This window comes from Prunus persica, chromosome G3 (assembly GCF_000346465.2).
Source record: "Prunus persica cultivar Lovell chromosome G3, Prunus_persica_NCBIv2, whole genome shotgun sequence".
NCBI lineage: Eukaryota > Viridiplantae > Streptophyta > Magnoliopsida > Rosales > Rosaceae > Prunus > Prunus persica.
The window spans coordinates 20,380,270-20,407,693 of NC_034011.1; the positions used below are offsets into that span (position 1 = coordinate 20,380,270).

The following is a 27,424-nucleotide window of genomic DNA, read 5'->3' on the forward strand; positions in this document are numbered from 1 at the left end:
ACCTAACTCATTATGGACAACCTGATGATAAAATTATTTATTTTAAGAGCTAATCCTGAATTGTAATATCCCTTACCTTAAAAAAGAGAGATTCATGACGGACCAGGATCAACCTAAACATCTACACCTGCCATAAGCATTGCTGTAAATGGATGCCCTTGACAGTGCAGGAAAAGCTAGGAACTGTACAGTCATTTCCTGCTATGACTATTCTGCTTATCCAAAAGCTACTGCTGTTAATTCGAAACTACAAGTTGATCATGTATTTGCCCACTCATCATATGTACCTGTCTTCCACAATCACCAGAACCCAGGACAATTCTTTGAGGTCCTGCAAAAATTAGACTATAGAATTCATCAATAAGCAAGTATGAAATCTAAGCTAATTACTATTGAACTGATGATACAGTTATTCCTATGTTCAACATGCAATTATAAAGTTATAATTGTAATTCAAAAGGGGAGAGAGAGAGAGAGAGAGAGAGAGAGAGAGAGGCAAAAGGTTGTTATCTTATCTTGAGTTCTTGACGATATAGCGATATAGCACACATAAAAATTTTATCATACTAGATGCAGAGAGCAAAATGAAATGCACTCAATAGAATTGCATGTTTACTTCGTTGCAGCATGCCAGACTACTCAAATTATTAAGACTCACACAAGGTTGGCTCCAGTCAATACACGTAAATTTCCCAAGTGCATTTCTCATTCTGTTTCTCTGTCCTCTTCACTAGCAACACTAACAGGTGGATAATCATCAGCAGCTTCGGCTGGCTCTTCATCAGCAGCTTCGGCTTGCTCTTCATTAGCAGCTTCGGCTTGCTCTTCATCAGCAGCTTCCGCTGGCTCTTCATCAGCAGCTTCGGCTGGCTCCTCATCAGCACCTTCGGCTGGCTCTTCATCAACGTGGTCATCTTCAGAATCTACATACACTTGGGAACTCACCACCTGACCTTTCAAGTCTTTATGCTTCAGGTTGCCTGTTGGAGCAGCAATGAATGATAAATAAGAAACATCAACTTGGATAATGATACAACTTGAATGATTAACATGTGATGAGATCAAAGCATGAACACGCCACATAGAAAAGGGAAATTTGAAGGTTTAAGGGAAAGTGATATACCGTATACGTGAAAGAATTAAAGATGTATCACATGATCAGCAAGCATCTAACAGGAAAAAAGACCTTCGGCAAAGCTCAGAGGCAACAACAAAGTATCCATGTAAACAAGTGCAATTAGTTGTGAGGTTCAATTTAGTTTTGTTTGAGATCATTTTAATTATAAGGTTAAGTAAGACAGCAACTGAGGAATAATCAAATTCAAGTTAGTTGGTAATTCATTCTCCATCCTCTTCTTATTCATTCTCTGTCAGCACAAATGATACAGAATTCAGGGAATATTCAGAAAATAAATCAAGAAGGAATTTGGACGGAGATTAAAAAAATGCATTTAGCGTGGGAAGAAATTGAATACTAGCGATGATGATGTGATACATTAACATTATCTAGGAAATTTCTGACCTGCACAAATAATGATGCTATAGGTTACTAGAATACTATAACATAGTTCAATGTTGACGGACATGTTCAGGTACCCTCCAACAAGAAAACCACAATTCATACATACCCATCCAGAAGGAAGAACCATTTGATGTTGTATGGAGAAGAGCTTTCACACAGAATAAAAACCGTTCCATAGATCTCTTTGTAGCAGGAATTTTTCTGGTTATACTTGTTTGTCTCAAGCCCTTCCACAATAAATAAATAAATAAAAAGTTATCATATGATAATGACACTCAAAGGGTGAAGATCATTTAGTCCAAAAAGTACAAAGCTAAATATAAATTGAAATTTAAGACTTACCTTTGCTTCAGAACATAGGGTCTGTATTGTTCTTGTGGCCTTTTGAAGCTCTAAAACCTAATTCATTACACAAGGATAATTTTGCTTCTTGATAAATTGAGGATAAAACTCGACTCCAATCTTTAGAATGTACGTATTTGCTTCAACAAATCTTACCAAGTGGATTATATGCTCATTGTGAACTTGAAAGTGGGACTCTAAGAAGTCAAAAACTGGAAAACATTATGACGTCAGTGCCTCAGACATTTTCCATTTAGATCATACTTTTGAGTATCACGAATATACCTTTCAGGAAGGAATCAACAAACTTCCCTCCATAACCAACAGCCATGGCATGCAGAGTCACCTGAACCACAATATTGACATGTCAACAGTATCTTGGGCGGATGGCATTTGAACAACATAAAGACAGCCCTAAAAAAAAATGAGAAAATCCATAACAAAAAAGAAATTTAGTTGAGAGAACTCCACAGAGTACTGTTATTTACCTTGGCACAAGTTTTACAAAGGTTAACTAATGACACAACCACATTTACAGACTGTTGTAGCTTGCTTAGAAGTTTTTCAATAGTTTCGGGTTGAGCACGAGTACTGGTTTTCTTTAGGAGAACAGCTTCCTTGACCTAAGAGAGGAATAAACACGAGTCATTCCTTGACCAAATGGATTTCCACTAGAACATTGATGGTGTTTATACAAGTTGCAAAAATGAATCTACAGCTCACCAATTTGTTAAGAACAGAAAGATTCTCTTCATGCTGCACATAAGACCACCTTGTGTAAACAACCCTGACAAGAGAGTATCATTAAACTTAATGAAAGGAAATGCAAGTCTTACCAGTATCTTGTACCACACAACAAATGTTCCAGAACTTAGAGATGGGAAACCATGATGATCATCTTCTCCAATTCGTTCGCATAAAGCCTAATACAGAAATAGAAAGTTGACATATATTAAGTACTGGTTTGAAATAATATTAAGGCCCAGATTTTTAATAGGGATTTCTCAAATCCATTCTCAAGACCCTAATATAGGGTACTCCATTGGTGAGCTGGGTGAGGGAACAAGTTTCCGATTTCACTTCTTGGTATTGCAATGACAATTGATAATCAAAGAAAATCCTTTAAATTCTAAAACTTAATTTCAGATAAGAAAAGGTAAATTAACGAAATTGACCCAAAACTGGCTATCATGCATTGTGATTCTGTTATATTTATACAACCAAAACTGACTTTCATAGAAAAGCTCCCAAATCCACAAAAGCTAGAAAAAAAAATAGGGAAAAATATCATCTACCAAAACTCTAAAGAAACCGAGGCTGCATAACAAAAATAAAATTCAGGCACCTGAGGCAAAATAGAGCAGGCTAGCTTATCCAGCAGGTCAGAAGTTGAGTTGCTGCTGTCCAGGTAGATGCGCAATATTCTCTGTACTGTTTCTCCCTAAAAACATTACAAAATTCAAAAGTGATACATGCATGCATAAGTATCACAACATGCATCAAATCATTTTGAAAATTCATGCAAAAAATAAGAGCTAGAAACATAGATCGCTCACTTTTCTCTTCCAACCATTCTCAACATTTTCATTATCCCAACTATGCCTTAAAATATTCTGAGCAGAAATACCAAGTTTGCTGCGCAAAGTTGGAAGAGCTTCCTGGATAAATTCTGAGTGCACGTTTTTACTATTTCCCTCCAACTTACTGATGAATTTCTGGATTGAGGTTACAACCGATTCTAGAGTAAAAAGTGATTCTGAAGCCAGCATAAAGGAGAAAGAGCATGCTGCAGGGACCATGCAGTTACTAAAGTGGTTAATTAAAAGAGTGACAACCAATGAGCCCCCTAGAACACCATCAGGAAACAGGATATATTTATGTACCTATGTCCAAGACACCTTCAAAAAATGCATAAGCACCCAAATATAAATACTCTGTAGTCCCAGGAGAAAGGTTAGGTTGTATGTCTGCCATTAAGCTATCTGGAATCTCTGTAGGCTGGAATGCTTCTAGCAGACATGAGAGAGCTGACTTGTCTGTCTGAATACCAGGAAGGTTTAATATCTGTACTTAAAAATCAAATAAGAAGATTTAGTAAACTTTCTTTTCAAAATTAAAAGTTGTGTATAGATAATAATTTAGATAGGATATCAGCTAGGTTGGGAGATCACACACACACATGTAGAGAGAGAGAGAGAGAGAGAGAGAGAGAGAGAGAGAGAGAGAGAGAGAGGATGCTATTTCATGGAGTAAATAAGTAAAGGTAGTTGATGTTCACCGCACTGAAGCAATGAAGCACTTCTTTGAATACTGAAGTAGAAACTGCAGATTTTGAAAGTACAAGATTGGGAATATTTGGATTTCCAGCAAAAGTAGATTGAATATTCCAATGTTCTTCACAAGTTTCATCCCCTGCAGAGTGATTGTTGTAAGATTAAAAGAATATAGTGGCATTCCACTAGTGTTTACCCACCAAAATTGGACTTTACTATCTTACCTTCCTTAAGTAACAAAACTGCACTATCAAAATGCCTCTTAATACTTGGAAAGAGTGGTTTAATTTTGCTCAAAAATCCATCTACCGTCAACCTGGTGAACCCAACTGGAGCACTCAAGCATCTACCCCACAATTGTTTTCCAGGAGTGAAGAAATCCAGCTTGTAGTGAAGATCCCGCATAAGGTACAGATATAGGGGTAACTAACACCCACAAAAAAGACATAAGTTTTGCAAGTTTATAACTTCGTTTATGATATAAATTAAAAGATGACTAAGTCTTGAAAGCTGGGTACCTCAGCAGCAGCATCGATACAACAGGAGGCTTCACTCTGCATTTCAAAAGACATAGTAAAAAAATCCATAATTCTTCTATCCAAAATTCAATATACACTGCGCATCTTGTAAACAAGATCAAGAAATGCTTGGTACACTGTTGGTATGTGTTCATGCCTAATAGGCTCTCATTTGAGTCAACATATAGCAAGACGAATTACTCCAAAATTAGACAACTTTGGTACTAATACTTTTCTGTCAAACTAGTAAACATATTCATTCTGCAACTTGAAACAACTTTGGATTATAACCACCCCAATGTTTATGACTAACTCATTAGCCCTACTAACCCAGAGCGCAGACTTCAAATCAATATAAGATGCAAGCTGACAGTCTCTTGCCAAAATCTCATTAAAAAGAAGTCTTTGAACTAAGAGTGGCCGCATTCAGAAAACAAGTACAGATTTATGATTTCTGTTCGGTCATCAGACCAGTGCATTGAGCTCTATAAATCACCTTCACAAATATCGAACATTGATTATTCCATAATTCAGTAGCCTAAAAATGTGGATTCATTCACAAATTAATCTCAATCAATCTGATAAGAACACGTACTCAGGCTAACCCCCATAAAGAGCAAATGTACCTTTGAAAATGTCAAAATGGCATAACAATGAACTAGGAGGGGTCTGAAATTAATCCTCTGAGCTTCGATAGCCTTGCCAACAGCAGAAATTTCTATAGAGGATGCCTCGTCAGAGTCATGGGAATTTTTGTCTGATGACTCATATGACCTTCCCTTTGTAGATAAACCAGAAGAATCCTCATTTGGCACATCTTGGCCTGGTAGAACTCCCGCTTTCTCTAAGACATCCAATAATGTAGGCTGCCGGAGATTCCGGTTGGTATCTGATGTTGTTTCCTTTGATGTCTTTTTATTTGTCCTTGTGCCACTTGGAGAGATTTCCTCATGTTTTTTCTTATGGTCAAGTTTCTTTTCAATGTGCCCCATACGGTGAGGTTGGTTTAACGCAGAAGAACGGTAGACATCCACATAAGGATGAAGTTCAGGAAGAGATAGAGAGTACCTCCCAATGCAATTGTTTAACAAGCTTTCCAAAAATCTGCATTGTTAGATTGTCCCCATCAGTACTCAAGGATCAAAAGGTCATAATAAATATGCTAATCTGAATACAACATTTAAGGCGGGTATAATCAATTGTTTCTGACCACTAAAACACTTTCCCAGAACCCAGCCAATCAGCTAAGCTTTAGGATATAAGGCTGGCCTCTGTTAGGACAAAAAAGGTAACCCCCTAAGAAATCTCATGATGCCTGTAGGATTCAGTGCCCCTCATATTTTCCTTACACTATCCAAGTATTTGTAATCATGCCCCTTTCCCTCGATTTGCCCTCATTTACAACAAAAGCTTCAAAATAGCATTCTAATTTTAAAACTTTAAAAACAAATGATTTACAACATCAGAAAGCTGATTTACAAATTTTGCATATGTTGTCAGTGGATTAAGAACACAAATAACGTACAGAAGGTTCCTCAAACGCTTCAATAGCTTGGAAATTATATCCTCCTTTGTAGCCTGGCTTGTAAATTCAAATATCCCAGTAACTTGTGTACAGAAGGCATTGAGCTGCGCATTGCATAAAATTAGTAAGAAACCACAATTCACGTATAAAGAACCACTTCAAAATGAAGGCAATATATTTTAAGCTTCTTCACTTACTAGCTCCCGTATCCAATTGGCAGCATAATATAGAGAGGCACACAAAATCTGTTTCTGCTTCCCTGTCAGAGACTTCCACTCAGATCCAAAGAAATACTGGTAATGCACAAGTCAAACACATTTCAGCACAGGTCAATGCCACCAAAACTGACAGACTACAAAAATTAGAGAGGATCAACTAAAAATATTATTTTACTTCTCAAACAACTGTGTGACTTCATCAAGGATACTTTTCTCCCAAATTTAAAATGTGGATTTTCAGCTTTCAACTTTAAATTATAAGCCAAAGTCTTGCTAGGATGCTGTTGGCAAAAGTATTTTAGTGCCCTGACCTTAGAAGAAGGCAGATGCAAAGGGCAGCCAAGTAGTGCATCAATTCCACCAAGGGATCCTTGATTCGTCAGCCTTTCAATCTGAGAATTGACAAGAAATTCCAAAATTTTATCACAAAACTCATAATTTGATCAGTTAGAAACACCATAGAACTCTATATATATATGAAATATAATAAAATTTCTATTTTTATTTTAACAGTACACTTACTGCAGATAATAAAAGGAAGTTAGCAGGAAGAACTTGTAAAGAAGAAGCAGACCTGCACACACATTCCAACTTCAGCATCATAGACATCAAGGGAGAAAAAAAAACTTCTATACAAGAATAATATACTGTATGGCCAACACATTACTGCGATGAAGAGGAAGCTAATGGCAAAATGTTTAGACATATTGGGGATATATCACCATCCAAGTTCATCCACAGCTCCCCTACAAAGGGAAAAAGAACATAAAATTTAATCCATACTCAATTAATTGCTTATACAACACAATCTCAGTTATCATCAGGACAAGAAAAAAAGAAAGGAGTATTGCATCCCACAAATCACCTTCTAAACCACAATATGAGTCCTTAACAGCCAAATTCCCACCATCAAGATCAGACAGAAACAGAGGTTCAAACTCTCCTACATGTTTCCCAATCCTGCAATATGCAGATTAGTCTTTCCCAAATAAAGAACAACCACTGGTAACCTTAGCAAATTAAAATCAACTGACCATTCCATAACTGTTGGATGAAGTGTTTTATAATCCATCATTTCAGTCAGTTCGTCATAAAACATGATCAAAGGTAAGGGCAACTGTTTGCAAGAGTCCAAAGCTATTTTCAAGAGTTCCAAAGCCTCGTCACAATTTGATTTCTGTAGAATGATGCTCAAGAATGGTGAATACATCCCTCAATAAAGAGTTTGGAAACTGAAAAATAAAACCTAAAATTGAAGTTGATTTTATGGACGACACAAAATAACATAAGTAAAATCAGCCAGACACATCAAAATATAATTTGCAAGTCCCTATATTGTCTGTGTTTCCTCTAATTATCAAAAGAAATTTATAAAATATTACTATCATAGACAAGGCCAGTAACAAATTCATCATCATGTGCCCCTAACTATGGAAGAGTAAAACTGATATGCTGCTGGGTCATACTTGAGATGAGGATGAACAGGTAACATCAGTTGCATCTCCTAGACAGGAAACCATCTTCAGAGTTCCGACAAGGCCCATCTTCTTGTAATTCAGCTCTGGATGACTGACCTGAGAAACAGTAGGATGAAATAGATCAATCTGTGTTACCAGAAACTGTAAAAGTTACCATATTAAAAATGCGTTGTTCAATATATTCGATCAAAAAGTTTACATTTAAGTGCTTCAAGTGAAAAGAAATAAAGTATTGGCACCTGCTTCCGTACTATCATCAAAAGTTCATTTGCAAAGGAAGAACCATATGAATCTGCACTAGACCGAGCCAAAAGTGCCAGATGGCCAAAAATCTCGTAGACCTGCACCATGTAAAAACCAGTGAAATTGTGATTTAACACTTTTGTGCCAAGAGAAATAACGATATGTAGCATCCTACCTTGTGCAAATTTTCAACGCTAAATCCCTCTAAGTAATCGAGGATACCTGAATTTATGGAACAAACAACTAAGCATGCATTTCTTGGAAAATAATTACTCCAGGCAAATCAATATGAAGAATAGATTAATATCATACCATTAATATGAGAAGAAAGAGGAATTAATTGCTGTGAATATTTGGAGGCCAGCAAAGCCATTGTCTCTAAAGCAGAACTGACTTCAAAACCCACACTTGAGCCCACATGGGTAACCAGCGAACCAAGAACCTAAACAAAAGCCACAGCTAGTAGTCCCACAGTACATCCTTTTTCTAATTATCAAATACCAAACAAAGAACATATAGGCCACTTACTTCCTGTCTTGAATAAGTATCAGCAAACTCCTCAAAGAGACAAACATACATATGGATGCCAAACTCCCGGGCTTTTGGCTCTTTGCAAGCCAACAGGTACTCAGACAAAGAAATGAAAGATAGAAAGTAATCCTAACAACAAATCAAAAAGAAGGTTCAAATAAGGCTACGGAAATACATCACTTAATTTTGAAATAAGACTGGATTCCATGATATCAGATCATGGTCAAAGATACCTGTACCAGCTCCTTGTGTCCATGAATGCATTGATCAAACATAGCTTCCTGAATGCAATCTTCAATAATTTTCTTCTTGAATACCTTTTCAATGCTCCTTTGCAGGGATTCACCATTCATGTATATCAGCATAAGTAGCCATATATCAATGACTTTGTGATCCTGAGGTTTCTCAAGACTGTTTAACTCTTTCAAAATCTCCTGACATAGTATCTACATAGCACATAAAGAAGCAAATTAATAATTTTAAGGGAAATTCGAAAATTGAGAGAAGTACAAATGTTTCAAGAAACAAATGGCTGAAGACATACATTCTTAAATCGAAGACTTGATCTCAACGCATCAAGAATTGAAGCCTCTGTGTTGTCCGCACGCGACTTCCCTTTGAGTTTACTCTTTTCTGATGTACGATAATTTGAAACTCCAACAAATTTTAACTGCTGACGGATCTGTGAGATTATTCTCCGTGCATTTGACAGTGTCGCTGAAAGCAGTAAAAACCTAAGCAGATGAGGCATGTGCTCCGCATCAATTGTTCTGATGCATGACAATGCTATGGTGATTACCTTCAAATTCAAGGGAAATTTAAAGTCAGGTGCAGCTCGAATTCGCAAACTAAACATGTGCAGTAGGCTTAGTTAAGTGAAGTTTCTTGTTTTGTCATGTCCTAGAGAATAAGCACAAATTTGAGATTCCAATTTTTTCTCAGCAACCAAACAGATATTAAAGCGTAATGTGAAACCTGCTCTTGCAACAGAGGATCCAAATTAAGATTTGAAAAGGAGTCAAGCACAGGCACAACAACAGCCAAGTCTTCCTGGAGCAATTTCTCAAGAGATCGAACCACAGTCTGGTTATTCTGATCTCCGATGATCTCCGGCAACGATCCGATGATCTCTTTCTTCAAATGCAGAGGGCAAATCGAAAGAACCAGCATCAATTTCTCGGCCAAGGCATTCGGATCGACAATGAAATCGAGCCACCGGAAGTGATTGATGATAAGCCTAGCGATGTCGTCTTCAAGAGACAGCGATGGACCGGAATGTTCCGGATATACATGGAAATACTCCGGAAGCTTCTCGAGAAGCATGTTCTGAATCTGTAATTGGATGGAGGGGACCAGCAGTAGGTGCCGGACTAAGCTCTCGCTTCTGCCGGAGGTGGTGAGAATCCTGAAAATGTAGGAACAATGTTCTCTTAGATTTTCTCGGCAGCCAAACAGGAAATGCGATAAAATTATAAAGAAAACTAGAAGCCATTAGAGAGTGTAGAGGAAGCTACTGACCTGCGGAGGTTTTTGGAGGAGTTGATATAGGTGGAGAGGCCGGAGAGGAAATCAGAGAGAAGAGAAGGGGCATTTTCAGAAGAGGAGAAAGTGCGGTGGAGGTGGCGGCGGAGCTTGTGTGAGTCCGAAGGGAGGCACGGTGGGCCCGAGTGGTTGAGGAGGGTGCAGCCAGCGTCGGCGAGTATAGACGCCATTTTGTCGATGGCTGGGGTCTCGACGACGTCGTTTGGGGTCGGATTGGTGGTGGAGGGTTTGGAAGATTTTGGGGGAGGCAAAGGAGGGACAAAAGAAGAGGAGGCCGGTCGCTTGCGTGAAGGGATTTGCTGGTGGAGGAACACCATCCTGTTTGGCTTGTTTATGACGTCGTTTGCTAGTGCGGTTGTGATCTCTGCGTCTGTGCTGGAAGGAGACTGGGAGACGGAGAAAGACGAGGGCAGAAAAGGCGCCAATTTTTGGTGAATGTGGCGGTTGGGGTTTCGAAATTAAACTTTTAAAAATTACCAAAAAAAAGTTTATTAAATAAACTTGTGTATTAAAAAAGAAATAAACTTTCGTAACATTTTCATTTTTGTAGGAAGGAAAAAAAGAAATATTGTCATTGTTGTTAATGTTATTGTTAGTGGAAAACAATAGTTAATTCTAAAGATAATCTGTCATTTTGAGTAGAACTGTGGTTTCTTTTTTTAATACAAACGCTAGTCTAAACTACATGGGAGGGGGGTTTCTCAACCTCAAATTTTTTTATTTTTGTATGTATAAATCTTGTACAAGACACTTATATTAGCATAAGAAGTGAAAAATACAGAAAAAGGATCAAAGAAATACACATTGTGCCATCAAACATATGATTAAGCAACTAATTTGCTTGGCTTTTTCATTATTTTGTTTCTCCAAAGGCTGTGCACCTCCTCCTGCAGCCTTTTCTCAAATCCCTTCAAATACTTTGTAGGGTTTTTCCTTGAGCATTATGGAAATATGATCCGCTAGCTCACCAACAAAATCTGACAATTTATTCATTTAAGAGTCATGGTTAGTAGTTACCAAGCAATATTTCATTCATTTAAGAAGAAACCAATTATATATGCAAATTCTCCTTTCAACCTAATGCCAATAAAATTGGAAGCAAAAATAAATCAAGATCAAATGGGTCGAACATAACTCACATCGAATTAGAAAAAAATAAAAACTTCTAAGATAATTCTTAGACATGCACGGTACGACATATAAACACACCATCTGAACCGTTGAATCAACAATCTGTCAATCCTCCAAGCAACAAATAATGGAAAAAAGAGTAGAGATATACTCACAATTGGGTTTCGTTCACACGTCAGAGCCCCTGCCGGTTGCCGGAGTAATCAAAGTTTCCATGTAAATGGTTACATCCGACTGAGTCCCAATAGCAATACTTCGAAACGTCTTTCCCTTGGGATTATACAATACCAAGATATTTCGATTATAACCCAACAAAACTTCTCCACTCTCTAAAATACACAAAGGCCTCAAGAACGATTCATCAACCTCTTCTGGTAAAATCTGATCCAAATAAATTTCTATGGGTTCAGCCCAAGATTCTCTGACCCGATATTCCTTCATAACCCATATTCTAAGATCCGAGCCCATCGGGTCGGAGTATACAAACAGAGAATTTCTACTGACCCCAATCCCAGCGAAGACACAGTTTTCTTCCTTGCCAAGGTAGGGCAACGACACCGTCTCCTGAAACTTCTCCTCCGCCAAATCAAAAGACAAAATCCTAGAACCAATGGGACGAGGGCCCCCTGCCCATTGAAGCTCTACCCAATACAGAGCTCCATTAAAAAAGCAGCCCTTCCCATTCAAGCAAACATAGCCATGGCCATGGTCTTTATTGCGACTCCTCCACCATGAATTGGTTCTGAGAGAGAAAACCTCAACCACAGTCTCCTTGGAAAGCGCGGTTCTCGACCCTCGGATGACCTTGTAGTCATCCGTGGTCGAATCGTAGCCGAACCCGAAAAACAAGAAGCCGGAAAGAAGAGAAGAAGGCTTCGGCAAGAGCTTGGAGTGTCCGGTGCACGGGTTCCATATGACAATGTTGGTGTAGTTGACTTGCAGGCAAATCAAACCGTTGCAAGATCCCACAATTCTTGTGATCAAAATATCTGGGATCTTCACCGGCAAATCAAGCTCTCTGTTTGCAACATGAACATGATCCTTGTCCAATCCTACGGAGACTATGGAATAGAGACGAGTAGACGAGAGAAAGAGGGTGAGGCTGTTGTTGGTGCTGCACGTGGCCGCTGCGTGGATGAGGTGCTTCATGACAAAATGAGAATCGGAGATCAAGGCGCGCCATGACTTGCACACGCACTGGAGGCGGGGTAGAGATTTGGCGGGGAGCCTCGAGAGGATCTCGACAAGGATATCATTGTTGAGAGGCGGTGGTGGAGACACAGCCGCAAAATTAGAGGGGAGTAGTTGCTTCAGCTGCCGGCTGCTAAGGCCGTAGGCGGCCAAACTGGTTGTTTTTCGTGGTGAGGCTTCCGAAGTCGATGTTCTTGAAAAAAGGCGGCAAATGCAACAAGAAAAGCTCTTTGGGCTTGTCATTATGGAAGAATAGAAGAAGACTTATGTTTACAACTGGTTCAGCAGTTTATACTTTCAAATGGCTCGCTACAGCTGAAAAACTGTCTACAAGCATAGCACGTAACGTATATGGCTATTTTATATTGGTGTTGTCGAGGATAATTTGGGCCCAATGATGAATTTTTTTATTTTTTACGACATACAGTTCCAAAAACCTTGCGATGCAAGTAGGAGGGAAATTGTAGACCAAACACATTACAATGCTTCTGTTTAGCCAACCTTGTCCATCCTCTTCAACAACTTTACAAAGGATATACTTAAAATCTCTAACATGGAATTTCCACAACGGATCTCGCTCCAACTCAGCAGGTCCTGGCAAAGGTAACCATCTCCCTCATCGACTTCCAAGTCGGGTTGGCTGGTCCTGTTGATATTTCTTTATAGTAAAGCGTGCGCATCGCTTGCTAATTTTCCCAGTCCAAGCAATTTTCTAGTGGTCTCTGAACTAGCCTTGGGACGCCCTCATCACGCAAAACCTGATAAAAAACAGTTGAAATCTAAAATGAGAAACAATAGCAAACCAAGCTCAAATAGATCTGACGAGATAACTTCATTAAAAGGACAAAGCTTATTGCGTTTATTATGTGGCAAATTGCTGCAGTTACAGGCACCTGGAGTCTGTGTTGTAAACGGAAGAAAGGTGGATTAGTCATAAAATGGGCAAGGGACAGGCAATTTTACCAATGATGATGCAGGCTAGTACTAGTGATACCGGGTAGCCACAGTTCTAAAAATCTCATGGTTATGGTGGTTGTTTCCACACACATTGCATTCCATTACTGCCTACTCAAACATTATAGTGTCTAGAATTGCTTCCCATTACTTCGTCTCTAAATAAGTAACAAAACACAACTTCGTCTCGAACTGATCCTCTAAATAAATAAATAAAAAATAAAAAATGCTAGATGCACCAACACTGTGAGGTTGGTGAATAACTGCTATAATTCAAACACCATGTAAAAGAATATGCATATCAAATCTTATTTGCTCAGACTCAACATTAGGTTGTTCCTTAAACAAAATTGAATAGTATCGGTTAGAAAGAGTGAAGGAAAGACTCACATTGTTGGTCTCAGATGTCTGCCCAACTTTCAACTACTGGTGAAACCAAAGTCTCTACGTACATAATTGCTTCAGGCAACAAAATAACAGGCGAGCTAAGAACACTCCTAAATGTATTTTCCTTTGGATTATATGATACCAGGCCACTTGAATAACTCATGCAAACTTCACCGCTCTCTAAAATACATATAAGATTCAGAAAAAATACTCCTTGAAGTGGACGGAAAAGCTCCAACGGAATGTCTATGATTTTAGTCCAAGATTCTTTGACCCCATATTCCTTCATAACCCATATTGTAATTGCAATATCACTGAAATTGCTGTGATTGAACATATATACAAAGAGACAATTTGTAGTCGTCCCAATACGGATGGATATATATTTTTGGTCGCTAAGATAGGATGATAATGGCACCATTTCCTGAAATTCTTCCCCCGCTAAATCAAAAGTGATGATTCTTGAACTAAGTACATTGAAATACCCCTCCCACCTCCATTCAAATTCTACCCAATGAAGAGCTTCGTTTAACAAACACCCCTGCCCATTCAATTTAACATAGTTAAGGTCTTGAACAGTCCTCCACGAACCCGATTTTAGAGTAAAGAGCGCAATTGTGGTTGTAAGCAAACCACTTTCACTACTAGATGTGCCACCCACTATAACCTTGTAATCTTCTATGGTGGAATCATAACCGAATCCATAAAACATTGGACTAGAAGGAAAATAAGTAACTCCTGGTAACTTCAGGGTATCTCTAGTACACGGGTTCCATAAGAAAAAGTCGCCTTTGTTTTCGTGCAGACATATCAAGCCGTTGCAAGAACCCACAATGCTCATTCGGTCAAGCACTAACGGTGCTGGTAAATGAAGCTCTTTGATTGCAACAAAACTATTGACATCCTCCAGTGCTTCGTAGTCTATGGAATACAGAGGACTGTTTGAAATAAGAAGCTTACTGCTATTAGCATTGACCCCTCTGACTGCGCGGCGGAGGTGCTTCCTAACAAGATGAGAATCGGAGATCAAAGTATGCCATGACTTGCATACACACCGAAATTGGAGTAAAGATTTGACTGGAAGCCTGGACAGTATGTCAATGATGATGTCATCGGAGTCAATAAGGGGTCGTTTAAACACCCCAGCAGAGGGGTCCAGTTTCTGCCGCCAGTTCTGAAGGCCCGCCATGTTAAAAGCTGCAGAGGTGCAGCCAGGATCATCTACAATTAGGGTGGGCTTAACCTCCCAAACCAATTTGTTTTCTCTATTGAAAAGGGCAAAAAAAAAAAAAAAAAGTTTCTGCCAAAATTTAAACCCTAAACTAAGAATTTATACCTTAAATTAAACCCTAATACTAATGGAGTAAGTGCAGTCAGTGTGCATATAACATGCTCATGATTCATGAATCAATTTTAATTTTGTACAAATTAAATTAAATTAAAGTAAAACAAAGAAATGAAATTGAAGACCTGGACTTACCTTACTGATTCCATGCCGCCCTGGACTTGGAGATTGGAAGGACCAAGAGAATTGGCAGAAATTCAGAAGAAGGATTGAAAGGAGAGAAGAAGAAAAGGAAGAAGGTGAGCTGAAGAGGACTGATTGACTCGGCTGAAGAGCATAAGAAGACTTTGACCCAAAAAAAAATAGAGGACACCCAAAATGGAAAGTGCGTTGAGGCCCGGCTGTAAACTGGGCTTGGTGTGGAGGGTGGGCTAGGATTTGAGACCCAAAATTTAAAATTAATGTAATGACATTAATGCCCATGTGCAATGTTAAGAATATGGACGATCTTATTAAAAGAAGCCAAACGAGAGAGAAATTTTTTTAAAAGACGCTAAAATAGATAAAATTGCCTTTATTTATTTTTGAATTTCCTAAAGAATCCTTTACATTTGCATGTTTTTGGTTTGAAAGTTGAAAAGGTTTTTCTGTCTTTTTTGAAAAAGTTTTGGTTTTTTCCAAAAGTAAAAGTTTTTTTATGTCTAAAACCTAAATTTACTTTAAAGATAACATATTCTTTTAAACACTAATAAAAATGAAAAATAAATATATATATATATATTTAAGAAAAGAAGAGGAGGATTTTAAGTTGCCTCTCCTCCCATCGATCTTTAATTTTAAACCTCTTGGGCTCGTTTGGTACACAGGACTGTCTTGGCATGGACTATACTTAGGGACTGGCTTGGCTTGGCTTGGTCTAAGTTGGATAACACTTATCCTACGTTTGGTGTATGCTTGGACTAGGACTAGAATTTTTTTTTTTTCAAAAATATCTATATATATGTATATATGTATTTTATAATATATAAAATATATATGTATATATACATACATATAATATATATAGGTGTATATATGTATATTATAATATACATGGGTATAATACATATACATATATTTATATATATGGATGTATATTATAATATAATATATATATGGGTATGTTATAATAATAATAATAATAATAATAATAATAATATACATGTATATACGTGTATATACATATATTATATATGTATGTATATATACATATACATTATATATATTATAAAATACATATGTATATATAATATATGTATAATATATGTATATATATTATATATTATAATATACATATATATATACGAATATACATGTATATAATATATGTGTATATAGGTGTATCTATATATTATAATATATATATGGGTATAATACATATATATATGTATATTATAATATATATATACATATAGTATAAATATATAATGTATATGTGTATATACGTGTGTATATGTATATTATAATACATACATGGGTATAATATATATACACATATATGTATATATACTTATATATATATTACATATATTCATATATGCTATTATTATAATATTAATATGTATGTGTATATGGGTATATTATAATAATAATATACGTGTATATATATACGTATATATGTGTTTATATATATACGTGTATATATGTACATTAATATATAATATAATGTATATTACATATATACATGTATACATGTATGCTATTATTATAACATTAATATGTATGTGTATATGAGTATATTATAATAATAATATATGTGTATATATCTATATGTATTTATATATATTATATATGTATATATGTGTTTATATATATATACATGTATATGTGTATATACATGTATATATGTACATTATAGTATATGTGTATGTAATAATAATAATAATAATAATAATAATAATAATAATAGTAATATATGTTATTAGTATTACAATATAATATATGCATCTTGTACATTGGTGAACATAGGACTAGCTAATCCTCCTTTTCTACATGGGCTTAGTAGTCCCCTCCTAATGAGGTGTTTTTGGTGGGCCCGGTATTAGCAATCCCATCTAAGACTAGAATTAAATGAAACAAACATAGTACTAAATTTAGTCCAAGCCAGTCCAAGCCAAGACTGTGTACCAAACGACCCCTTGAGGTCTTAAGTTTTTGTGGTGAGTTTGATGTCTGACATTATGGTGACATATTTTTATCATTGTAGATGTATCTTTGTTTTGTAAATATCATACCATTTGTAAGAAGAGAGAGTGAAAAAAGTTATCTTACCTATTCTGCTCATCTGCATCCCTCTTTTCTTATCTCCCCGCTTCCACTTTAGTTTACTTAAGAAAAACGGAAAACTAAAACGGACAATTAGCTTAGATGTGTTAAATTGATTCTTTTGCAAAACATGTTTTGTCTTTGGTAAATCTTGTATAAGAAACTTCATTAGCATAATAAAAGCTGCTAGACTGGAAGTAGCCTCTCTTCCCCATGATCAATCCTTTAAAAAATTTGTCCAAAGTGATCTGGCAAGAAATTATAATCCTCAATATGTTTAAAGTGATGATCTAGCATGAACATATAATTCACAATATAGAGAAGGAAAAAAACAGTATCAATATACATGTATAGTTACAACAATCCATGCAATGTAATAGGAGGAAAATTGTAGACCAAACACATTACAATGCTTCTCTATTCATCTGCCTCTGTTCATCCCTTTTCAACAACTTAGCGCAGTGACATCAGATGTGGAAGGATAACTTAAAATCTCTAACATGGAAGTTCCAAAACCCCCCGTTTAAACTCGGCAAGTCTTTGCAAGGAAATCACATCCTTCGTAGACTTCCAACCCTGACTGGTCCAGTTGATCTTCTTTAAAGCATGCACATCGCTTGCTCATCTTCCCAGTTAAAGCAATTTCTAGTGGTCTCTGAACTAACCTTGGGACGCCCTCATCACACCAAACCTATAACCAAGACAGTGGAAATCTAAGATCAAGCTCATTCAACAATACAGATGCTTGCCAAACCACAACTAGGGACTTCGAAGTCCGTATTTGATCCATTTTTATTTTAGGTGCATATATTTTTGTAATACCATTCCTCATGGTTTGTGTCAGACAAGATGGACATTATAAGCCTCCATAACAGCACAATATTGAAAACATAAGGAAAAAACATTATAAGAACTCTGAGAGAAGCACAATGACTGCTTCGTTCCCATAATTGATTCCACGTCAGGAAGACATACCTCTCCACCCTCGTCCTGACTCCACCTCGAATTGCAACTAGGTTGCTTCGCTTCTTCATTCTTCTGTTTCTCCAAAAGCTGAGCACCTCTAGCAGCCTTTGCTTCCACTCCCTTTAAATATTTTGTAGGATTTCCTTCAGAATCATAGTAACGACCTACTAGCTTACCTACAAATCTGACAATTAAAAGTCATGAATAGTAATTACCAAGTATTTTATTCATTCGAAAAGAAGATCAGTTAATATCTTTATCCTTTCAAACTAAAACCATGAAAATGAACGAGGAACAAGAAGTCAAGCTCAAATATATCTAACATGATAACTTCACTGAAACAAAATGGTGGATGAAAGGACAAGCATATCGTGTTTGGCACAGAACAAGGCTGGCGTCTGTTTTATAAATAGCTATAAACTTGCAACATAAATGAATTCCAAAAAAATGCAATAGGACATTCTGAATGGCATAAACAAAAGTGTCTATTACCAAAAAAAGAAATTAATTTCGTTCTTTTGTGGTCGATCTTTGCCTCTTATAACCAGAACAATCATAAGCATATGCAGGCAGATATAACAATGATTCCTACATGCAGTATGTGAAACAGATTACATCAAAATTTGCTTACAGACCTCAGTGAAAGTTTGAGAGATTCATGGTAATGTTCCTATTTTATTCAATTGCAATTTTCGTAGTAGATGTAAAATTTTAAAACCCCAAACAAGTTTCTAACGGTTTCAAAAGTGGAAAACAGATCAGCTAATTGGCCCAAGTTTCCAGTAACCATGAAAAAACTTCCAACATTATTAAAAGCGTTGAAATTCCACCTTCCAAGCATCAAAAGTAAAAAAGATGGCTGATAGATGTATAACTCACGTGTAACTTCTAAAGTAGAAATCCCTCCATTCAACAACACTCTTCACCTGCAAATACAAAAGAAAAAAAAACTCAATCACTCTTGTAGCAACCAACGAAACTTCGGATGTCACAGTCCCAAATATGCAGCTGAACCAAGTAGTAGGGATTAGATTGAATATTTACCTATTTTTCCATTAGTATTGTTATTCAGTTTAAAAGTGTGAAAAAATTGGCAAAGAACGCAAAAAATTGATAAGCGAAGAAGTCACACAAGAAGATGCCACGTTGAAGCAAGTGGATATGTCACAAAATGGCAAACGCATAGGGACACTATAGCAAAACATGATACAAGGTAAGGGTTTCACATTAGAAGCAATGATTCTGAACAAGTCAGTTGGGCTGGAATATGGAATCAGTCAGGCAATCATCAAATGCAGGTGAACTAATCCTGACTAATTTCATAAATTATTGAATTAGAAGGCATAGGGTGAGCAGGAGGCAGCATGAGATCACCACAAGTGAGCTACCTGAAACACTTTGCAAATCATGGACTAAGAGGGTAGAACCAGCAGGGGAAAGCATTCAATATGGGTGATGTTTAGTAGCTGCAGTTCTAAAAAAATTTAGTGTCTTTCCCCCTTTTTGTTGTCCAGCATGGCTTCACAAACTCCAGGGTAAAAAGGAGAGCAAATAACATGAGTTACCTGTGTACTGGATAAATCACGTAGCGAGTCTGTGAGCCCATCTCCTACAATATAACCAACAAAAGATGCTATGTGATTATTAAAACATAAATACTTTTTTCAAGCGTTATTTTAAACCCCAAAGCAACTTCAAAGTACTAAAAGTACATTAATCAGAAAAATAAAAAATGAGCCTACAAAAAAATCAATTCAAAGGCAACTCTGTAAGTTATTAAACTTTGAACTTGCATAATAAATCCATCAACAATTAAAAGCGAAAAAAAGAAGAAGACCATCTTTACCTGTAAAGTTTCCTGAAACAAATGCTCGTGAAGCATCTCTTTATTGATTGCAAGGGTTGATGTGAAGGCAAAAGAGCTATTAGTATACCAGTCTCTAGACAGATACAATCAAACAAAGGATAAAAGGATTTGATGACTAAATATATTCAAATCCTATCATACACCAACTAATGCTATAGGTAATGAAAATTAAAAAGTACACTAGCACAATTTGTAATCCGAGCATGTGTTTCCGGGAAAAATCGAGAAAACATCAATACCTAGTACCAAATTTAAGTAAGAAAATTCAACAGGGTTAGAGAAGAGAACAAACCTTCCTGAAAAATGATTGTAACCCCCACCCTCACCATAATGAGATTTTCCTTTTGTCACGTCGAAAACCGATCTGATCAGAAAATACGGATTAGTTTCTTTAAATCAGTAAATGTATGCTCACAGGCATTTAGGAATCATATAAAGTGCTCTGCTTGATTTCCAAAATTCAACTCATCATGAGATTACAACTTCTCATTTCTAATGTATATTCTGAAAAGTCAACCGCACACTTTGTGGTGCTTGAACTGTATGTGAGTAGGGTTTTAATACATCCATCTAAATAGAGAGAAAGTGAGAAGGTACCCGAGAATTCCTAATAAAATGGGTAAGCTTTGATCAGTCCCGTTGTACAAGGCCAATTCTTCAACAGTGAACAACCTCTAGAAACAAGAACAAAATCAACTCACATACTTGCACTATAATGTTAAACATTCAAAAGCGAACCAAAGCAAACAGTTTTTTTTATAAAAAAAACCCATCTTGGAAGAATACCCAAGTAAAATCGAATCTTGGATTTGCTTTAGCTCCCAAAATCATGAAAAATTTCAGTTGGGGTGTCTGGTATTCTGTCAAGAAAATTAAAAAAACAAAAGAAATGAGCTTTGAGCCTCTGACCTGTTGTGAGAAAGGCTTATAATAAAACGCGACGAGAGCGATGAGCGAGACAAAAACTGCAATTCCTACAAAAGGAGACGTTGCTATGAGCTTTGCCGCCATCCTCAGTCACTCGACACTCCACAACAGCTTTAGTTTTCCTCTACCGGACAACAGTTTACTTTCGCCGTGTTTATATTATTTAGTCTCGTCATATAAAGATTATATTTAATGTAATATATTTTTTAAAATAAACTGAATTTGATTTTTTTTTTCTTCATTTATTAATACATACATAATGAATCAGGTCGTAGTTAATACGCATTCTAGAGAGGTTTTCATCATGCCCATCGAACCTTACCAATTCGCAAATGATATCATGACACATATCGTTATTTATTAATACCATACTCTAAATTCATGAAATATCAATCATGTCGTTCACTCATATTATAACTCGTGAAATCTTAAATATAGTGATAAACGTTTTCAACTGATTGAGCAACAAACCCATATACTTGAAAATAGCTATTGATTAACAAATTTGAGGATCAATTGATAACCACCAAATGTCACTTCTCAGCCTCAAAGGCAGAAAAATATAAAGGGCAAAAAAAATATATTAAGGGCAAGCAAACAATTAGAAAATCATCCGGAGATAAATGGAGAATTGGACACTTGCAAATTTTTAAAAAGGAGAGAGAAAATTAAAAGGTTGGCTCAGGAGAACACCAAGAGGACGCGCGCACACCATAACGCGGCTCGTAAATATAAAAGTGCCAGAGTCTAACAGCTACAATTCCGACTTCGGTGTTTGGTCTTCGAAACGCAAAAATCTCTCTTTGTTGGGCGATTCATTCAAAATCCACTGGTACGGGTACCTCTGCATCTTATTATATTCATATTTTTTCTCATTTAATTCAAATTAAACTCGTCCTGTAATTTCCAATCACAATTGGATTTAATTCACTCTTTGTAAAACTAAAATAAAAAGCAGCTCGATTTTGAATTTGATCTGCATGAATGAATCCGAGTAGTTTGTTGATGCTTCAAAATTTTAAAATTTTGAAATTGGTACAGGCTGGGTAAATTTCTCTGGTATTTCTCGTTGAGAATTGGGGTAAAAATGGGCGTGAAACAAGCCTTGAAGAGCTTGGATGCATTTCCTCGTGCCGAAGAGCACTTGTTGCAGAAAACACAAACTGGGGCAGTTGGTAATATCTTTGTTTGATTGATTGATTTATTTATTTTTGTGTGTTTGGTTCTCTGTTAATTATGGTTTGTATTCAATATTTGTTTACTTTTGCTTGTGTAGTTTCTGTTGTTGGTCTACTTATAATGGCGACATTGTTTGTGCACGAGCTGAGATATTATCTTACCACATATACCGTCCATCAGGTTAGAGTTTCAAAAGCTTTCCTTTTTATTTTCTGTTGATGTTGTAAATCGGATACGCAGGTAATTATTATCTGCTCAGGGTGCATGAAAGAAATTTGTGAATGTAAAAGAAATAGCTCACATGTATATTATTATCTGCCATTTTGATGTATAATGTACCAGAACTTTAGTCAAACTGGGAGATATAAGTTTGGAGATGTTGTATAGATCCTTTGAGATTATAAGTTATCTAATGGAAAAGCTTATGCATTCGGCAGATGTCCGTAGACTTGAAGCGTGGAGAGACTCTTCCAATTCACATAAATATCACATTTCCATCTTTACCTTGTGATGGTTAGCATGTTTCCTTCTTTGTATTTAAGTAAATGCTGGTTTCTTTGTAGATTTTCTTCTTATCTCATGTTTGTAGTTTCTGTAATGATGATGCTGGGTTTTCAACTTTTGATTGCAGTTTTGAGTGTGGATGCGATTGATATGTCAGGAAAGCATGAAGTGGATCTTGACACAAACATATGGAAAGTAAGAGACTTTTTTTTTTTTTTTCCTTTTACTTAAATAGATGTATAGAATAATAACATATCAAACAATAAGAACTAGATTTGTGTACTGTGGTAGCAATGTGTTTTATCTGTTAAAATCTGTGAATAATGTACTACATTAAAGGGTTTGGTGTCGAAGACTAGTCTTCATGTTTATGTCATGTTGCATGATGCATATTTTGTGCTAGGTCCCAATTTATCTGTTGAGTCAAGTATAAGACTTTGATTCAAGTGAACATAATTCGTTTTTATCTGTACCACTTCATATGGGGTTCTTTGAATCTCCCTCTACTTAGGTATTTTTCAAGCTTTTTCTGGTGGCTCTTTTCTGGGCCATCATGGGTTTTAGGCTTTCTGAGAAGTTGGTAGTAATGACTAATTTTGTTTTTCTTTTGATTCTTGTTTTGATCCACTGCCAGTTATCCAGTTAGATGTGCTTAAGTAGCACATCTAATAAAATTTTGTTGTAATCTCCCGGTTGTTAGACTACCTGCTTTCCCATGCATGTATTCAGTGAAATTTAATAGTTAAAAATGGAAACTTTTGATCTGTCTCCTTCCTCTCTCTCTCTCTCTCTCTCTCTCTCATAGTTATTCTCCTAACCAGTTTAGAGTGGCTGCAGCTTCGCCTGAACAGTTATGGCCACATCATCGGCACTGAATATTTGTCTGACCTTGTGGAAAGGGAACATTCTCACAAGCATGGTAATATCCTTTTTGCATTACTACCACATTTTGTTTTGGATGTGTTGCCATGCTTTTCAGATTCTATTTTTGCAAGAAGTTTTTTCTACAATCTCACTTTGTCTTCTGCACCTGATCAATTTTACTCTCATTGTTGCTTGGATCAATGGAAGTTTTTGGCTCCCACGATGGACATAACATTTTTCCCTTACAGGCTCTATTTATTTTTTCCTTAATAGATACTTCCTTTAATGAACATGAATCATGTAGTCAATGTTCCCTTTGGAGACACCTAAATGATAAAGTAAACCCACTTTCCAAGGGCCCATTAAGGTTGTAAGCCCCTTTGCAAAGCATATAATGTAACCAATGGGCTATTGCTTGCATGGCAGGACAATTGAACAATTAATAAAGTCTGAAAACAAAGGACTAAAAGCTCAAGAGAAAGAGTGGATGATGGATTTAATTATCTGATGGTGGATTTTCTTGGCATTCTTTGTGTTCTCTATTTTATTTTTTGGTATTTTTATGTTTGCCTCTTATCTTTCTAGCCTCATTCCTTTATGTCTTACCTTCTTCACAAACTAAAGTGATTTCTGTTTGATTGAGTGTTGCCATAGCATTAGTTTTAGAACTATGATTTTTTTCTAGGGCATATTCGTTAAATTGTCCAACATCTGATAAAGAACCTTGACCAGATGACAGTAAAGATCATCATGAGGACAAGGACCAGGAAATTCATTTACAAGGAGCTTTTGATCAAGCTGCAGAAGATCTCATCAAGAGGGTAAAGCATGCAATAGCAAATGGAGAAGGATGCCAGGTATTTAATTACAGATATGTCTATTTGTTATGTTAATGAACCCTATTTGCTCTTTCAGATTTATGTTGGAATGTTTTTTATATATATTTTATGTAAAATTTGCTGCAGGTTTTTGGTGTTTTAGATGTCCAAAGGGTTGCTGGAAACTTTCACATTTCAGTTCATGGATTAAACATTTTCGTTGCACAAATGGTTAGTTTTCCTTGAATGTTTGCTCCCTTCTTTTTCCAATGTCTGTCCATTTTGTGGCAAACGAATTTCATGTGATCTAGAACATGCAAAGTACAGTGCCTGATCTAAAGTACTTATGGAGGACCTAAATTATGAGTCTGAATTAAAATTTTAATATTTGGTATTGGTGCAATTTGATTTGATAAATTCTTGTTTTGATCCTTTTAGATAAAAATTGGCGTTTGGAATAAATCATTAGATTGGTGCATTTTGATTTGATAAATTCTTGTTTCGATCCTCTTAGATTTTAAAAAAAAAATTGAATCTTAAATTTTTGGTCAATCTTTTGTGTTGGGAATGATATGGAGTTTGAAGTTGTGTGAGTAAACCAATCCCTCTCGCTTCTCATATCAAGGGATGCTTTTTGGATCAGTCTTGTGTCAACTGCCATTTTTCTGCATAACGTGATTTAAAAGCTTGTTGGCTCTAGTTAACTATAGCTCCTATCTTATTGTTCCATGTCTTACTGTTTCTCTGCAGATTTTTGAAGGATCTAAAAATGTAAATATAAGCCATATCATTCATGACTTGTCATTTGGCCCAAAATATCCAGGGATTCACAATCCACTTGATGGGACGGAGCGTATTTTGCATGACACAAGTGGCACTTTCAAATATTATATAAAGGTTTGAATACGTGGGCTTTCTTTGGATTTAATATACAGCTTTGTGGTAGATTTAATTCTCATGAATCTGCAATATAGAATGGCCCATTTTATGCATATAATGTGCAGGATTGCCTACTAGAGTCTAAGCCTTTAATTCAAGTTTTGTTCATTCTGTTAATTGTGGAAGATCAAGTAGTTGTCCTATATTTTAACTCATATAGGAGAGAATTAAAGAAAAGGTCCCCTGGTAGTAAGAGACTTCCATCCAACAAGTCGCACTCCTAGCCAAGGAACTTATACATCCAATAAAGGACTTGTATTATTTCTTTTGTTAAGTGGTTTGCTAAAGCTCAAACTTTTTAACTACATCCAGGGACCTTGAGTAATGGTATTTGTTACCTTTTCCTCAAAGTATAATGGATTTTTGCTTCGTTGGTCGGTGGGCATTTTCAGGAATCTTAAGTATCTGTCTTCAAACTAATGTTTTGAAAAACAAATTAACACATTTGATTCCTCAGAAAAGAAAAACAAAAAGAATTTGTTTCAAATTATATGTTAATGTTCCAAACATGACCAATTGCACAATTTGCATGAGACATCAGCAGGCCTAACTTTGTTGTTAGGTATACTTTTTTTAATCATCTATTCTTTATGTAGGCTTTCATGAACAATTCATTGACCTTGATGACCTATTTTGAAAAATTTTCTTTTTGTTGCAATGCAGGTTGTTCCAACCGAATATAGGTATATCTCAAAAGAAGTTTTGCCAACCAATCAATTCTCTGTCACAGAATATTTTTCTCCTATGAAGCAGTTTGATAGGACATGGCCAGGTTGGTGTATGAGAAATTATTTGTTAGTCCTTTCTTTGGTTTCTTGGTGTTAATTATCAGCCCTGTTTGTTTATATCCAGCTGTATACTTCTTGTATGATCTGTCGCCAATCACTGTAACTATCAAAGAAGAACGCCGCAGTTTTCTCCATTTCATCACTCGGCTTTGTGCTGTATTGGGCGGTACCTTTGCTTTGACAGGTTTGTATTTTCACTCGTTCTTTTATCGTTTCTTCTGAGTCAGCATTATCAGAACCAGAACAGAAGGCCCATTCTAATACGAGGGATTTGAGTGCAGAAGCAATTCTGTCCTCTTATCTTGTTCTGCCAAATGATGTTAACTTTCTGGATCTTTTTGTCTGAGTAGGCCCATTCCTTCTTTTTTTTGGGTTTAATTATTTGATTCAGGGTGGAAATAAGGAGTTTCACTCAGGTTGACAGATCCCATATATGGTGGATTTGACACTTCATTTCTGCTTATTGAAGTTCCGACTGGTTGATGTTCTAGACTACTAGAGTCTAGGCCATCAAAGTTGAACCTGCCAAGCTGTCATTCTTATCATATCTTTTTCATTAATTACCCATTCTGTTTGGTTATGTGTTATTACTTTTGTCTTGCATCAGGAATGCTAGATCGATGGATGTACAGGTTTCTTGAAGCAGTGACCAAACCAAATGCTAGAAGTGTACTCCGATAAGCTTTGGGAGTCTGCAATTACTATTTACCCAAGCACATCTCCTAATGAACTCTTGACATTAGTAAGGTCATGATGTTTCCCTATTAGCAAGTGACTGTGGATGTAAAATGAAGATGCAAGAGCTGAAATGTCCATTGCTCATGTAACTCACATTCTAGGTTGCTCCCCATCGATGACCAATACATGAAATTGCGTTGGCATCTTTTTTATATAATGTTATTTTTATGGTTTTAAATCGCGTTGCGCTGCTTGGGGGGAGCTCAAGATTGTTGTAGCCTACTTGGTATACGCAGGATTCTTTACAGACTACTTGATTTTGCTTAGTTTTGATTTAGGCACTGTTCAAATTTTGGTGAGATAAGTTATGAGCAGTTCTAAGCTCTTGCTATCAATTTTTATCATTTATTATTATTATTATTATTTATAACTTTAATTATCTAAATCTGG

General features: G+C 36.3%; 4 protein-coding genes across 7 annotated transcripts; 1 reads left to right on the plus strand and 3 right to left on the minus strand.

The window, feature by feature from the left end:
• LOC18783396 (Fanconi anemia group D2 protein homolog) lies at window positions 11–10,629 on the minus strand. The gene is made up of 32 exons (XM_020559417.1): window positions 10,169–10,629; window positions 9,626–10,055; window positions 9,195–9,449; window positions 8,884–9,096; window positions 8,648–8,779; window positions 8,432–8,561; window positions 8,295–8,341; window positions 8,116–8,217; window positions 7,865–7,972; window positions 7,433–7,575; window positions 7,264–7,358; window positions 7,066–7,144; window positions 6,921–6,972; window positions 6,710–6,790; window positions 6,378–6,473; window positions 6,181–6,284; window positions 5,282–5,759; window positions 4,656–4,691; window positions 4,362–4,563; window positions 4,143–4,276; window positions 3,748–3,928; window positions 3,421–3,650; window positions 3,210–3,305; window positions 2,701–2,787; window positions 2,588–2,620; window positions 2,353–2,487; window positions 2,150–2,210; window positions 2,021–2,076; window positions 1,865–1,921; window positions 1,629–1,749; window positions 659–980; window positions 11–345 (listed from the first exon to the last, which is right to left on the minus strand). Exons 1-31 carry the CDS (start codon window positions 10,507–10,509, stop codon window positions 706–708), a joined length of 4,590 nt encoding a protein of 1,529 aa, XP_020415006.1. The 5' UTR covers window positions 10,510–10,629; the 3' UTR covers window positions 11–345; window positions 659–705.
• LOC18784428 (F-box/kelch-repeat protein At3g06240) lies at window positions 10,896–15,470 on the minus strand. Of its 4 annotated transcripts, none has more exons than XM_020559419.1 (3): window positions 15,336–15,470; window positions 11,479–13,272; window positions 10,896–11,169 (listed from the first exon to the last, which is right to left on the minus strand). In XM_020559419.1, the coding sequence occupies exon 2, from the start codon at window positions 12,755–12,757 to the stop codon at window positions 11,492–11,494; it is 1,266 nt and encodes a 421-aa protein (XP_020415008.1). In that variant the 5' UTR covers window positions 12,758–13,272; window positions 15,336–15,470; the 3' UTR covers window positions 10,896–11,169; window positions 11,479–11,491. The 4 variants fall into 4 exon arrangements, with proteins under 4 accessions (XP_020415008.1, XP_007216259.1, XP_020415010.1 ...); XM_007216197.2 differs by lacking the exon at window positions 10,896–11,169 and adding an exon at window positions 13,859–15,052 and having other exon boundaries at window positions 12,899–13,272; window positions 15,336–15,467; XM_020559421.1 differs by lacking the exon at window positions 10,896–11,169 and adding an exon at window positions 13,859–15,076 and having other exon boundaries at window positions 12,899–13,272; window positions 15,336–15,462.
• On the minus strand, window positions 17,694–21,375 carry LOC18782906 (membrane-associated progesterone-binding protein 4). The gene is made up of 8 exons (XM_007215833.2): window positions 21,187–21,375; window positions 20,875–20,951; window positions 20,570–20,641; window positions 20,257–20,294; window positions 19,976–20,019; window positions 19,290–19,336; window positions 18,420–18,594; window positions 17,694–18,135 (listed from the first exon to the last, which is right to left on the minus strand). Exons 1-8 carry the CDS (start codon window positions 21,286–21,288, stop codon window positions 17,968–17,970), a joined length of 723 nt encoding a protein of 240 aa, XP_007215895.1. The 5' UTR covers window positions 21,289–21,375; the 3' UTR covers window positions 17,694–17,967.
• LOC18782552 (endoplasmic reticulum-Golgi intermediate compartment protein 3) lies at window positions 21,926–27,389 on the plus strand. Its single transcript, XM_007215557.2, has 12 exons — window positions 21,926–22,036; window positions 22,246–22,379; window positions 22,481–22,563; window positions 22,821–22,896; window positions 23,015–23,082; window positions 23,725–23,806; window positions 24,484–24,608; window positions 24,717–24,800; window positions 25,320–25,466; window positions 26,172–26,280; window positions 26,361–26,480; window positions 26,904–27,389. The coding sequence occupies exons 2-12, from the start codon at window positions 22,292–22,294 to the stop codon at window positions 26,975–26,977; spliced, it is 1,056 nt and encodes a 351-aa protein (XP_007215619.1). The 5' UTR covers window positions 21,926–22,036; window positions 22,246–22,291; the 3' UTR covers window positions 26,978–27,389.

Excerpts from the sequence above, each read along its gene's own strand:
- LOC18782906 (XM_007215833.2), bottom strand. The coding sequence starts at position 21,288 with ATGGCGGCAAAGCTCATAGCAACGTCTCCTTTTGTAGGAATTGCAGTT. Across the intron at positions 19,337-19,975 it reads GTGATTTATCCAGTACACAG|GTGAAGAGTGTTGTTGAATG; the intron begins GTAACTCATGTT and ends TTGTATTTGCAG. Across the intron at positions 18,595-19,289 it reads TTCTACTTTAGAAGTTACAC|ATTTGTAGGTAAGCTAGTAG; the intron begins GTGAGTTATACA and ends TTTAATTGTCAG.
- LOC18783396 (XM_020559417.1), bottom strand. The coding sequence starts at position 10,509 with ATGGTGTTCCTCCACCAGCAAATCCCTTCACGCAAGCGACCGGCCTCC. Across the intron at positions 9,097-9,194 it reads CAAGTCTTCGATTTAAGAAT|ATACTATGTCAGGAGATTTT; the intron begins GTATGTCTTCAG and ends TGTGCTATGTAG. Across the intron at positions 2,488-2,587 it reads TTTCTGTTCTTAACAAATTG|GTCAAGGAAGCTGTTCTCCT; the intron begins GTGAGCTGTAGA and ends TTCCTCTCTTAG.
- LOC18784428 (XM_020559419.1), bottom strand. The coding sequence starts at position 12,757 with ATGACAAGCCCAAAGAGCTTTTCTTGTTGCATTTGCCGCCTTTTTTCA.
- LOC18782552 (XM_007215557.2), top strand. The coding sequence starts at position 22,292 with ATGGGCGTGAAACAAGCCTTGAAGAGCTTGGATGCATTTCCTCGTGCC. Across the intron at positions 22,897-23,014 it reads TCCATCTTTACCTTGTGATG|TTTTGAGTGTGGATGCGATT; the intron begins GTTAGCATGTTT and ends TTTTGATTGCAG. Across the intron at positions 26,281-26,360 it reads GTTTGATAGGACATGGCCAG|CTGTATACTTCTTGTATGAT; the intron begins GTTGGTGTATGA and ends GTTTATATCCAG.